The sequence below is a fragment of the Pagrus major genome, chromosome 4, assembly GCF_040436345.1.
Source record: "Pagrus major chromosome 4, Pma_NU_1.0".
In the NCBI taxonomy this organism is placed as follows: domain Eukaryota; kingdom Metazoa; phylum Chordata; class Actinopteri; order Spariformes; family Sparidae; genus Pagrus; species Pagrus major.
The window spans coordinates 13,482,884-13,497,832 of NC_133218.1; the positions used below are offsets into that span (position 1 = coordinate 13,482,884).

At 39.8% G+C, this 14,949-nt stretch overlaps 1 protein-coding gene across 1 annotated transcript in view; it reads left to right on the plus strand.

Annotated features, from left to right (window-relative positions):
* The window catches only part of LOC140995243 (plakophilin-3-like), a 32,987-nt gene extending 22,000 nt beyond the window's left edge, over nt 1-10,987 (plus strand). Inside the window, exons 9-13 of the mRNA XM_073465211.1 lie at nt 1,151-1,330; nt 1,505-1,658; nt 1,816-2,011; nt 3,498-3,585; nt 10,017-10,987. Coding sequence (XP_073321312.1) covers nt 1,151-1,330; nt 1,505-1,658; nt 1,816-2,011; nt 3,498-3,585; nt 10,017-10,058 — 660 coding nt within the window. The 3' untranslated portion in view covers nt 10,059-10,987. The remainder of the gene's footprint in view (nt 1-1,150; nt 1,331-1,504; nt 1,659-1,815; nt 2,012-3,497; nt 3,586-10,016) is intronic.
* The last annotated feature ends 3,962 nt before the right edge of the window (nt 10,988-14,949 follow it).

Consider the following 14,949-nt stretch of genomic DNA (forward strand, 5'->3'; position numbering starts at 1 on the left):
ACAGCCAACCAATAAGAGCAGATTGGGCTTTTCAGAGAGGGGCCTTAAAGAGATAGGCACTAAAACGAAGTGTTTAGACAGAGGGTTGATAGAGGTGCTGCAGCAACTGACAGTATGAGAATAATAATGTGCTTTTTCACCTGAAAGCATTTAAACACTTACCAGTTAACATCCAAAATACAGTAAATGTATGATCGTGAAAATATGCATAATATGGAAGTTTTAATTGTTGACAAAGGATATTGAATATGAGAGAAAATGCATCTATATCTGCTTTTATGTTATAAGGTCATTTAACTGCCTGTCTTGTATACATGATATACAGTAGATTAATGATCAACTTTGAACCACAAAATGAATACACATGCATCTTGTCTCACATCATGTGCTGTTTGTTAAATGCACCATCATTCTTAGATATAGAATTTTTCAACAGCACACTGTATGTGCATGTGTCATTTTTGTACCAGTGATTAAAAAACAATTTCCACCTATTTCTCCTCGAAAAGTCGAGCTTTAGGTCAAGCCACTGACATGGAGCGGGTCAGGCTTCACTCAGGTATCTCAGTGATAGTCATATAATAAGTGGCCTAGCAGATAGAAACCTTAGAAGTGTCCACAGGTCCACAGGGAGGCTCAGTTTTCAATACAACAAACACAGTCAGTAGATCACATTACTCATTTCAATAGCAATGGAGTGTAATGGAGAGTAAACATCAGGCCCACTGTTACATGTATGTTCTCATAGTCACCCTGAGAGTGAGGAGAAAGGGACCTGTTACACTATATATGGCCTGGTTCTCCATTGCTTAGAGCAGATCATTAGCCAGGTTACAGGGAGGGTGAACAGGGAAGAGTTTTTGACCAGCAACATTTATGGTTGCATGCTAGAAATGAGAAGCTGCTTTGTCTACTTCTGTACGCAGTAAGAGACCCATAGTTTGAAGAAAATATTAAGAATTTTGAAGGGTGAATCTGCCACCATTATCACTATATTCTAATAATAATGAATAATGCCAATAATGCACAGATACACACTCCTCATAACATTATATTGATACCAGAAAAGTGAAATAAACTAACCGAATGTAATGTATGCTACTATACAATAAATTGAAAATTTCTCCCTCTTTGACCTCCTCTATGGCAGCGCAACCAGAATCTTTCCATTCTGTCTGAGGTGTCACGACAGCCTAAGGGGGCTGAGTGGTTGTGGCACCCTAAGGTAGTGGCGCTATACAAGCTTGTTTTGCAAAACAGCGATAGCAACTCGACCAGTCGCGAGGCTGCCATAGGAGCCCTGCAAAATATCACTGCAGGAGAGGCCAGGGTAAGATCTCGCACACCATAGAATTATGAACTATCCATGTGTATTTATGTTCCAAAATGAACTGTCTGATTTATTTTTTGTTTGCTTTGGAATTGGATTCTGGAGAAAGAAAAACCTAGAATAGCACATAATCAACAGAACATACCTCATATGATCTCTGCCCCTCTCTACCAGTGGGCATCAGTGCTGAGTGGTGTGGTGGTGGAGCAGGAGAGGATGCTGCCCATCCTGCTGGATCTGTTAGACAGCAACAGTGAACTGGAGCTGAGGCCTCTGACAGGCCTACTGAGAAATCTGGCTAGACACTGTTCCAATAAAGACCACATGGGTAAGATTCAGACCGGGATTGCTGTTGTTCCAGTCTTCTTTGGGCAGGAAACTCTGTGTGCAACATATTTTAAGAACTTTCAAAGGCTGAATTTTTTCAGAGCATTTATTGAAAAACAGTCCTGTAAGAGAACTATCCTTGCTCTTTGTCCTTTTAGCTAAGAACATGGTTAGAGTCCTGGTGTCTAAGCTGCCCATCGATGGCCATCAGAAAACACCATCCAGTGAGGTGGTGGTCAACATCTGTGGAGCCCTCAATCACCTGGTCACCTGCAGTTCCTTGGCAGCCCGTGACATCTTGTACTTCGATGGCTTGCCAAAACTGATGGCCATCAAGACATCCCATGATAACAGGTAGAACTGACTTGTACTGTAATCCTCAAGTATCAGTTTTGTACGGTGGAAAACGAAGCTGCTTACCAATAATGTTAATCAAAGGCCAATTGTTATTTTACAATACAGGTTTGTACAATGAAATGTAAGTTGTAGCCCATTCATGCTACACAGACATAAAACATATCTACAAATAGTTAAATTAAAATAGAATAAGATAAAATGAATGTATAATGTAATGAATATACAGTTACTTATATACATACTGTATATACAGTACATATACACACATACACCCAAAGAATATGTACAGTATCTGCAATGTCAGTGTCAAGTGACATTGTTTCATTTATTCATGGTGGAGTGTGGGGGATGAGGTCGTTAGTTCATTAGTTGGCGAAAATCTAAATGTTAAATTTAAATAGAAATGTTAAATCTAAATGCTAAATGTTAAATCTAAATCTAATTCTAAATCTAAAGGTTACGGATGAAACTAAATATTTAGCTAATATGAAAATTCACACTGCCTGTCACCGGAAGTACCAAAATCCAATTGCTCATTGACGCAAACGAGCGCTATCCGCGGTCTTCTTCGGGTAGTCAGTGCTGCACTGTTAGTCACGTCTCCTCACCGTGCTCTCATGTTGCCTGCCAGCATGTCGTGGAGTCTGACTACCCTACTACTTTACAGAGACAATGGTGGCTGTCTTGAGGCACTTGGGAACAGTTTCCAGTGAGAGTTAGATGTTAAAATGTAAGTAATAACATCAATCATCTCATTGCACATGTTTTTACTACATGTGCAGTAGCTTGTACAGAGATGATGTGATGTAGCCAGGTCTCTGCTAAAAATTTGGGCACAACAGTTTCTTATTTCCTATTGCCGAGTGACCCTGAGTCTTATTCATCCATTTTATTTTGTGCATTCAGAAATTAGCCATGTGTTGGCTGGGTAGTGGATTAGCCTTAGGCTTAGGGTCCAATTCTGGGTAAGTTAGCTCTTATCCCGGCTCTCTTCCCTGTCTTCTTGGGGTGCTTACACTGCTTGGGAAGTTCTTTGGTTTGGCAGGGTGGTCAGATGTCGTAAGCACTCAATCCAGTCCTTGCACTTCACTTTCTATGTTGATGAGGGTTTTATCTATGGGTTCTGTCATAGATAATACATGCTTTGTTTAATAAAAGCAAAAATAAATAACAAATAGAAACAAAAATGCGGCTAAGTTTGCTACTGCCTGCCACATATGCATGGGTAGCCATCCCTATGCTAAATCTATGAAAAATGTTTTATTGCAATACCTTTCATCATGGTCCTTATAATTGGGTAATACTTGTTTGGTCCTATTATCTTTCAGCTATGCCATGGCTGTGACTTCTTATTGACCTCTGTTTCCTGTTTATGACTTTACATATTCTGGAGAGTGTTAATCATTGGGTTTCTCCTCTCTGTTAATGCTGTGGTATTTCCTCCTTGTTAATCCTCCTTTTTTTTCTTTATGTCTTGGTTTAGCGGGGGGAGTTTAAAAGCTGCCAGAGCAGCCTCAACTGTCCTCTGCAACATGTTCCAGTACAGCAAACTGCACAAAGACTACAAACTGGTGAGACCCACTACTGCTGATACCAAGAGACACACACAATTATTCAAATATTGTATATACAGTACATTTCAGCAAATACATAGCACATCACCATGCACCACCTAGAGATCCACATAGATAAGCAATAACAAGCACTTAAAATCTTGGTTCAAGCCAAAAGACAAACACGAAAACAATTAGGGCTAAAGGTCAAAGGTAAACTTCACTGTGACATCGGAACATTCTGTTAAACCCTTTCTGGCCACTATTCAACACCATGACCCAGCAACAGAAGGGGAGTTTGTGACAATATCTCACATTTGCTCAGATACTGAATTAGTGACACTAATGTTGGATGTCCCTTGAAACTATTCTCTTTGTAGAGATCTTCTGTGCTGCTGTTGAAGAAGTGCGTGAAGCATCAACGTTTTACAATTTGTAGCTCCCTTCAGCAACATCCATATTTAAAGCACTATAGTCTGTTGTGCTCGGTTAGGATTGTGTAGACCCAGAAGCGGACACTGAGGCAGGGGGTTGAGTAAAGCGTAATTATTGGCTTCACAATAAATTAAGCAGGTGATGATGTTGAGAGTCCAAGGCTGAGTCCCCGTCAGAGAGAATGTAGTTGGAGGCGAGGTAGCCCACGGTGGCGCTGGTGAAGCATTGCGAGGAGAGTCTCCAAAGAGCACAGGGTAATGCAGTTGGCCGCAGAGGTGCAGAGAGCTGGACAGCTGGAGCTTCAATGCTGGTAGCTGGAGTGCCGGTGAACACTGAGCACAGAGAAAGCACGAGAGAGATTAGATCTCCAGGAGAGAAATACATATACACTAGTAGACTTAGTACAAACGATCTAGCTGGAGCCATGTACCACATCAAGAGACGAAATCATCTGGCAGCAGGTAGCATGGAGAGTAGGGCTTAGCAGCAGGCGCTGATTGCCAACCTGCTTCAGGTGTGCGTGTGTCAGCTGCTCCGGTGAGTGGCAAGCTCCGCCCAGCTTCTCAATGCACCTCTGCAAGCACAACAGAAAACAAACAACAACACACAAAGTATCTGCAGAATCCACAGAATATGACCCAATGTGACAGTAGTCCACCATAAGCATTGTTTTTGTTGATACTGAGTTTCAGGTCATTGCACCATGTGATGAGGCTCTCTATCAGTCCTCCTTAACATTAGCTTTCATTTGGAGGTGTATTTGTGTCCATGTAACAAAGTCCAATAATATACTTCACTGTCTCCTTGAGTAAAACCTTCTGGGTTTTAGCATCATTGCATATTATAGCATTTATCCTTCGATATACTTTGTCGACCTACAGTCATTCATATATTAAAATACTTGTAATATATATTATATATTATTTAATGTATTTATACTTTTTATTAATTTATTTTTAAAAAGCCAATTATCATACATTGAAAAGTAAAAACCAATAAGACCAATAAAACTGATATGACAATGACGATGAGTGTTATACTATATAAATTTGTTTTAGCTTCGAAATGCTCCATTAAGTTCACCAACTATCTAGATGCTAACTTTGTCTGTCTGCTATTCATTAATAAGCAGGTAGTGTAAGGTGGATATTATACGCTTTTTAGCGAAAGATAGCCGCCAGTTAAATCTGGAAACCTTGTTGATGTGGGAGCCAGACTGATGCAAGTGATCTAATACACTAAACTTCTCCTGAGTGATGAGGGGAGCTACAGCTTTGGATGAAAAGTATTGGATCCTACTTGGACACCAAGCCCTAAAAAGGAATTAATTTAACCAATACAACCAATATAGTTAAAGGTTGCACTGTATTCTCTAAGCCATTTTTGAGTCATGCAATCACGTCTTATAGATTTAATGAAATCAACTTTGTAAAGCCTGCCTACATATTCTGTTGCACTCAGAAATACATCACAATCACTAAGATTGAATTAGTCGATCTCCAATCTGAAGTAATTCAGATTGTAGTAAGGGGTAGTATTTACATTTCTGCTAACAAGATGAGCAGCATTAATCACAGCCTCCGTTTTTTTTTCCTCGAGTGGAATTAGTACGTTTTGGCGCCTCTGCGACACAGCATTAGCAACGTGGCTACTGCTAGCAGCCTGGCTACTGCACAAAAACAACTGTAAAAAATCCTAATCTGACCTCTTGACAGGGCTGTCCATTAAGCCCTTTCCTTTTTCCCTTATCACTAGAGCCCCTTGCTCAGGCTATTCGTCTACATCCAACTATCCACTCATTCCATATTGCTGTATGTTGACGACATATTGTTGTATGTCAACAAAGCTGCCATCGCTATAACTCATGTATTAGTCACCTTTGAACAATTTGGCTCTATCCAGCTGTAAAATTAACTGGACAAAATCAGCATAATTTCCATTAAACTCAGTACTAGAACCTAGTTTGTTACCCCAACATATTTCAGTTATCAAGCAGTTTAAATACTTGGGGTGAACATTTTTCCCTCACTAGTCAGATCTTGATAGATGGTCTTACCTCCCCAAATCTCTTCAAGCTTGTGTGTCAATTGTTAAAATGGACATACTGTCATGGGTAGTTTGTTCATTTGTTCTGAGACCATTGGCAGATTGGCTCGATCCTGACTCTGTTACCTTTTGGAAAGCATATCCACGTAGACTGGAAGATCTGATTTACTCTGCAGTCCCTTTGAATCATGCTAAACAACGGCTTGGCCCCATAATGAGTTATGTTGCTGTAGGGTTGCTGTAGTGGATGTAACTGGCATGTAACTGCCACGCTCATGCTACTCTTATACGATAAAAGCTAACTTGTCTGAATAGAGACAGGCATTACTGCTCCCAAAAGGTTGCTGGCCTTGCGCTGGAAATCTCCACATAAAGACACAAAAGCTTATTTGATCATTACTCATGCTGACATAATCAATATGGAGTTATCAGTGGCAAGAATGCACGGGGCATTCCTGTAATCGTTGCGTGGCGATCCTTGGGCATGGGGACGCCTGGTATGGTTTTGTTGTATTTCACATTGTTGAATAAAAATGTTTCGATAAAAATTTAATCACAAAAAAAGTCTTGGTGGTATGGGGAAACATATCAATGCGGGAAAAGACCCAACAGCAGCACTCTCCATCAAGCATAGTGGTTCCGCAGTTATTCCAGTTGTTCCACCGTTACTTGGGAATAGCAAATAGTGAAAACAATGCCTTTTCCTGTTTTGGATTTTGCAGGGGCAGACACATTTCCTTTGTGCCATAATTCAACCTTCGTTTTTCTGGGGAAAATTCAGCCTAGTAGCAGACCAAGTAAAGCGAGATTTATAGGGAACCAATGTATTCATGGATGGTGTTTTTTTTCTACAGCCATTTCACTGTGCAATCGGTACTTCACAATGATAAGTTAAAACACAACGGTTGTCCATTGAGTGTGTAAAATTATCTATTATATTGACTTCAATACAAATATTGTAGTTCAAACATAATTGCCTTGGATGATGGTTATTGTGTAAAATGGGTATTACAGTATTACTGATTGAAAACCCTAGTCACTCCCCACAGATTCACTATGGTCTTATTGTGCAGTGGGACAATCACATTTGCAGTACTTAATGGGCTTTAAAACTGTTACGAATAGGCCTACATTTAAGATGCGGAACCAAAACAACATAACACTGTTAATATGATATTATTCATAGCTACAAGTGTTAATGACATGAGCCTAAAGTTTGAACGGAGAGCAGAATGTGTGGGTGTAATCTCCACCAGATGATTTTGTAGTTTGCAGCTGCACATATCTGCCAAGGGGGTGTTAACCCACATGACCTCCACTCATCTCTTCCTATTGGTTCTCTTCTCCCTCCTTCACTCTGTTCTAAAAGCCTGCATCTTGTTAGCCTCTGGTCATGCCTTATCTGGGAAGCCTGCAAATGCAAATATTTTCTCTGCAGCTGATAGCAATTAGACTGTAGAGTAACTAAAGTTCTTCTCTGGGTTGGGTTGGCTCAATATCTGTCATGTCACACATAGGAGACTCAGTGGTGATGCAGTATTTACTCTTAATATTCTGTGATGACAGTAATGGAGTCAGGCTACTTGAAAGTGAGACGTTGTCTTATTGGTTTGATAATGGCAAGAGGCACTTCCTAACATAAGCTACAAATCTGACAGAGATGCAGCAGTTTTTTCAGCCACAATATTTCAGACTGTATAAACTGATTTTTGGCCGCTCTGAGGCAGCACAACAAGCATCAACTCTGATGAATTATCTTCTTATTAAGTTAGTAAGACAAATGTTTAGCAAACGCGGGCTCATGTACACATCCAGCAGATACATAATCATTCTTTTTGTGTGCACCTGATGAATATAAGTTCAATACACTATTTTTTTTAGCTCTGTTTTGATCTCCACCACGCTGCTGGGAAACAACACACAGTAGATGAGAGCTGTGGAGCTGTGAGACGTACTCAAACAGAAAGATGTATTCATACAAAACAGGTGTTGTAGCAATGAGTGCAGGGTCATGCAGCAGTGTGGGAGGACACAACTGGGAGAGTATCATTGATTGGTTTCTGGCTCCTGGCTAGGGAGCAACAATACACTGCAGCCAACCTCTCTGGAAGGGTTGTTCTTCCAGACAGGTTGGGTGCAGTGTATTGTTGCTTTCCCAACAACTCTGTTTGATAAGGAACAATTTAGTTAAGGAAGTAATTCTAAATTAGTTTTTCCACAGTGGGAATTTTTGAACTTGGGAGTGAACTCAAAAATCTGACGGCATGTTAAACTACAACTACTACAACAAGTTGGTTTGTCCCAGTTTATGAAGTTGATAAAGATCTAAAGTGAGAGGCTAACAGGATTACAGCAGTCTGGGCAAGAACAGGAGAAGTAGCTCCTTTTATAGAAGGATGTTTTACCAATCTGCTGTGGAATGCCACACTCATTATGTTAGATAGCACGCTCTTCCTCTAATAACTGCTGTCAGGGTTTGTAATTGTAAGTGGAAATAACAAGAATAAAAGACATTATTAAACATTTCAATTACAACAATCCTAAATCCCTTGATTTGTTCTAACTCCTTCTCTACAATCTTCAGGGGATCCCTGCTTCATCTACTGAATAATCTACTTGTGTCTATCAGAGCTCTTATCTGGCCCTGCTGTGTTTTAGTTCCTTAGTGACTGCTCTCAGCTGGAATGCAGAGAATCTGGCTCAGATATTCTGGGTTTGTCTCTTTTGTGCCTTCTGGGATGAATAAAAGAAGAGTTTGGTTTGGTGGACTTGGCAGTCCCTGAACACTGCTATGTTCCTCCTGTTTAAACCCTCCTACACACACACACACACACACACACAAGCCACAGCGAAAGTGAACCTGACACAGCAAACAAAAGTGATGTGTTTATCTGACTGCTGGGTGGCCATAGTGAAGTTATTACATTTCATAGATAACCCGTTGTGATCTCCTGTCTTCACCAGTCACAGTCCAAACAAACTGGTCTGAAACAAAAAATCTGGAAACATTTCCTCTGCACTCTAATCAGCCTCTTTTACAGCAGCAGCAGACAACTCATCAGTTTGATAAACCCTCTGTAAAGTACATACAGAGCACCAAACAGCTAACAGCAAGTAAGCACATAGCTGGTTAACATAGTGGAGCATTTAGCAGCTGTAGAAACATATATCCCCCTCTGCAGTTGGTGGAGACAAATCCAGAGTTAAGAGAAGAGTGAATATTGGACTTACATTTGTCAGCTAATGCTAATGTTGCTTCTCAATCTCCTGGATATGCATCTAATAGGCAACTTGTTGCTAACATGTTTGCTGAAACAACTTTATAAGGTAATAAAGTCAGTGATGAGAGTGTCAGTGTGATGGTATCAGTGTTTTACTTTCAGCTTGTTCCACTGCTCCCAAATGGTAACACATAGTTCACTGGTTTAATGATATAATATGTAAGAATTCTCATTAAAATGTCTCAAAGCAACAAGACCTTTGTTATATTTTGTTCAGCTGTTTACTTAAATTATTCCAAATGTTCCAATGTTCCCAACGATGTTCAAACCCAGAGAAATCAACAGGTTTACTCAAAGATCAGTGCTTTTCATTCATCATATCATAATTATCCATAATGTGGATAAAACTTTAAAACATTACCTCATCCATGAGCATTTGTGCCTAACCCACATCAGACAGATTTTCATCAGCGATGGTGGTTTAATGTTATGTACATCACCAGTTTTTAACAGACTGCAGGTGATTAAAAACTCACGTGCACCTGAAAAGTGCTTACAAGACAGTAAATCACAATGGGAAGTTAGAAAGGTACAGTCTGAGTGCAAACAGAACATGATGCAAATGATGGATGGCGGGACAAGCCGAGTATAAATGTTTAGCCCAAACACTACATATTTTTTTGGGAAGCATGTTTAAGGTTGTGACATTGTTTGCCAGTATTTGCATTGTTTCTTTATGTTTTTCAGAAAGGGTTTGCCAGACGAGACTTCACAGATATCACCATCTAGACTGCAGCATGTGACGTGACTCAGGATCTGGGTCGCTGTGAGGAAAAGAAGACAAACAACAGAAGGATTTAATGAGCAGACTAACTATGATGGACCTACAGGGGCGAAATGGATTGGGGCCACTGGGAAGATAGACTTAAAGTTTGTGTTTAACTTTTCTTAGTTTAAAGCAGAAAGGCTGTAACGACCGGCACTCACATACAGTGGACTTCACCAAACTACCATGTGCTCTGTGTGTATTACGTCTGACTGATAGTGTTATTTGACACTAACAGAGATTCCAATTATTTTGGACTGATGTTGTGAATTTCTAATATATGATGCCTCCTCCTCTGCCTGCCTTTAAACTGATGGATGATCTCTGCTTGTTATCAGGTGGAAGAGAGAACAAGAGTAAGAGAAAAGGTGGAGCTGAGAGGGAGCAAGTAAAAAGTAGGAAAGTCCTGCAGGAAGGTGCAGCTAAATGCTGCAAAATTACAGAAGTAATGGACGTTTTCAAAAAACAACAAAAAAATGGACTGACCCTCAGCACGTAATTATCACTGTTATCCTTTCTGAACTAAATATATGTTTTAATAAACTAAAAAAAATGGCATCAACAAATAATCATGCTTTGTAGGAAAGTGGGAGGTGTATACATAGAAATAATGTAGAAAATACAAGATTGTGTATTCTCTTCCATCAGATGGAAGGAGCTCAGATACTCAGAGCTACCAGAGCTTCATGAGGACCAACACAAGTCCAGTCAGAGCTCTGAGGAAACGCCAGGTACCTAACAGCCCAAAAATGATATATATGAATACTTGTGTCTGTAGTGTTGACAGTGCAATTGAACTCCTACAACTGAAGACAATTGTTGCTGTTTTGTTTTTGTTTTTGAAGCAGTTTTTGTGTGTAGTATTAAAACTAAAGATATGTTAGTAACATAAGTTGTACGTGGTCTGTTATGATTCCAGGCCTGAATTATTATCCCAGTGCTGCCCTGACTTTGGTGATGATCAGATGCGTGTTTGTGTTTAGTGCTAATTAGCTAATCTTAGCACACTATAGCTAAACTAAGATGATGAACATGGTAAACTTATCTGCTAAACTTGAGCATGTAGCTCAAAGCACCACTGTACAGAGGCACAGCCTCACAAAGTAGCTTGTGTGGCTGTTTTTAGTGTTTTTCTTTCAGATGTTGATCATGAAGGACAAGAAATGTGTCAGGAAGAGGAAGCTATTCGTAGTAGCTCCAGTTTTAATATAGGTTTTGATATAAGCAATTTGTTTCCACTTTATTTGTATTGCATTTGTTTATCTGCCTATGTTTTATATGTAGCTGTCCTGGGAATGGAAATGCTATCATGTACAGAAATGTAAACAATTAATCTTCACTTTGATAAAAGAAGGAAACTGAGAAAACAGCGTGAGAGGCCACCATGGCAGTCTGAAGAAGAGAGCATCAACCACAGGAACAGACTTCACCAAGCTTCAAATTACTATCCAAACACCTTTTCCCCATTTGAACTCAGTCCAAGTAAAAAATACATCAAAAACACGGATTCCCGGGGTCTAAGTAGGAAACTGTGCACAGAATATAACACAAATCAACCAAATGTTAACCTGTCTTCACAAAATATTTTCTGGTGCTCACAATTAAACTTTTACCTTTAAAACATACTGTATGTTTAGCAGAATAGGATCCGAGAGTGGAGAAAATAGTTTGTTATTTGAGACAAAATCAGATACTCCTACTCTGTACTATATAATCAATCTGCTCTAAAATAAACATTTGATTAAAAAGTTGAAGCCTCACAATGTCTCAACAGTGCAGCAGGACAGACAGTGAGGGGTGAACAGAGTTACAGCGTGGATGACAGAGGGGTTACTGTGGAGGACTCAGAGTAAATGAGGGGATTTCTCAGGAAGGACGTGCGGGGGAGAGCGTCCAACCTCCAGACCTGGAGTTTATCTGATGGAGGCTGGAGGAAGGGAGGGCCTGACTGAGGAATGAAATGCCTCCGGATCAGCACTGGGAAAAACTGGAGCGAGGGTCTTTGACATAAAGACCAGCCACCCTTGAATAAGAGAATGAGTTATATAAGGCGGAAAGATCTCCAGCATGCTGCTGATGGTTATTATCATCAACTTTTAGGTCAGTTCACAGATCATTAAGCATATGAAGCTGCACACAGGAGATGTGGACAGACAGAACAGCATCAGTGTTTATGGACTATGCAGTTGTTTTAAATGTGTCTTTTCTTTCCCTCATAAATTGTTACCTGTGTCTCCATTTTTGTAGTCCACACAGCCAGCTAGTTTACTGGTCATATGCTGTTGTTACTCTCTATTCTCTCCACCACATCACCACCACCCACAGAGTGTTGTGTTACAGCTGGTTCTGCCTAAACAAATGAATTAATGCTGCTTTAAACTGAGCGTGTATGGAGGTGTGAAGATTATAATAATCATGGTAAACATTAGAATTGTTAATAATTATCGGACAGCAACTTTTTTAATGTGACTGGGACATGTTTTCCCACAGCAGTGGACAGAGAGTTTTGATGAACTTGATTTGAGCCTTTCCCTTTTCTGCCTCTTCATACTTCTGCAAACTTTTTTATTACACCACATTAATCTGAGAGCTTCAGATCAATGTGGTGTTTCATACAAAATGTATGACCTTTCTCTCTGGTCATTTTCTGTAAGTGGCAGTTTGATGTGAACGTAATTCTAAATTTTGTTTAAAACCATATATACAAGCAGTAACCTATCAGCAATCTGTTCAGCAGTGTTAAAATCAGCAGCAGGCTGCTGTGATACTAAGATATATGGTAAGTGTCAGGTACTGATTGTGGAGTAAGCCTTGGTGGCTACGATCCACTCTCTCCTCAGGGAGCTTCAAAGTTTCATCCACTGTAATCACAGGGGTCACAGACGAGCCAGTGGATTCGTCCCTTCCCTCCAATCTAACAAACCTCAGCCTCAGCCGAGCATTCCTGACCTCAGTCACAGGGTTTCTGAAGGTGGATGAGATGGATGCTGCTCAGATGGATCTTCTCTGCCCTCTTGTGGCAGTGCTACTGACCAGTCCAGGATATTTCATAACGCTGTCTCTGAGTTTCTCGATGTTGAACTGTTTCACTCAGCGTAAACATCCAAGAGCAATCACTACAGTGTTGGATGGTGCATATGGACAGTAAATAACTGATTCTGTCAGACTGTGTAAAAATGTTTATATTTTTATTAACTTTGAAACTACTTTCAAAGTAGTTACATGACTGCTCAAAAGTTATAAACTTAGAAAAAAAATTGAATTAAATTATCCAGAAATAGAGTCTAGACATTATTAATATGGTAAATGACTGGAAATGGTTGCGTTTTAATGGAATATATACATACGTGTATGTATATGGTCAGTAAGCATCACTCCTGTGGTCCAGCGGCACATTGTGTTAGCTAATCCAAGTTTGTCATGTCAAAAGGCTCATTGATTATTAGAAAACCCTGGTGCAATTATGTTAGCACAGCTGAAAACTGTTGTGCTGATTAAAGAAGCAATACATTTAGACTAGTTGTGTATCTGGAGCATCAGCATTTGTGGGATGCATTATCATTACAAAACTAGCCTAAGGAAGGCAGATTTGATTGTATTGCCATCAGGGAGTGATGTTGCCTTGAGGGGCTTTACTTGGTCTGCAGAGGTATTTGGGTGGGAGGTGTGTGTATGAAGTCCACAGTAAGTGTTATATTTATGTCTACAAGTGCAAGCTGACACCTCACAGAGCTACTCTGATATGGACAGAAGTCCATGAGTGTGTATGTGCCAACCCTAATTAATATTCAGACAGACCTGCCAGAGCCTGGAAAAGAGCATATCCATCCTTTCAAGCTAAGAGATGTTGTGTTTGGGTCCCTTTATCTCCAAGATGGGGAGGTGCTGCTAACCAAGGGAACGCTCCAAAGACAAGGAAAGGAAGAAAAGGCAGAAGTGATGTAAATCACAAGGTGCAGAAAAGATCCAGTGTAGGTTAATGAGTGCACAAAGGTTGCCAAGAAGTAGCTGTGGCTGGAGGAATGTCCCCTTACAGCCACGCTCCTCCTCCTTGGCACAGGCAGAGGTGCTCTCATCCTGAGGAACCACAATGTGCAAGGATCATCGGAGTGCAAGAGCTCCACTGATCGCAACACTGACAGGTATTCTAATCTTTCAGAGTGCTTGGCCTATGGCACCACTGAAGGAGATAACAAACCTCAAAGAAGAAGTAAAACGCTGTCTGTAGACATCAGATGATAGTATCATACTTTGAAGATGTAGTTCTTATGATACTGCTAATTAAGCAATGCAATCAATGATAAACATTGCATGTAGTAGAAAACAGTATAACTGTTGAGTATGTTCACAATTATTCCCCGAAAACAAAAGCTGACTATGCCTGTCTTCCCTCCTAATATGACATCTATTTTGGGTTTGGAGTCAAGAAGAAGTTTTTTGCCACTAAAGAGCAGTTTGGAATCAGTTCAACTTAAAAAGGTCTTTAAATACATAAATCTGAAAGTACAAACCTATAATCTGATTGGGAGCTGATAGAAATGTAATTCGGTCCTAAACTTATCCCAAAAGAAGTGCTATTCTATTCTATTCTATTACATTTAATAGTTCAAGTTTGATTCTTTTTCCATGTATTCATTAGAGTTTGATTTGTTTTCCATTTTGACTTATTAGGTTACCATAATGTAATTTATGTAATTAAGTAATTTTATTAATTTTATTTTTTTTTAAAGTATTTTTTTGGATCATAGATAGTGATAGATGTGTTTGAATGTACTACAGTTTGTGAATGTTGTAAACAGAGCTCCAGAATAAGATCTACGTCAACACATATTTAAGAACTCTAAAGTTACATTT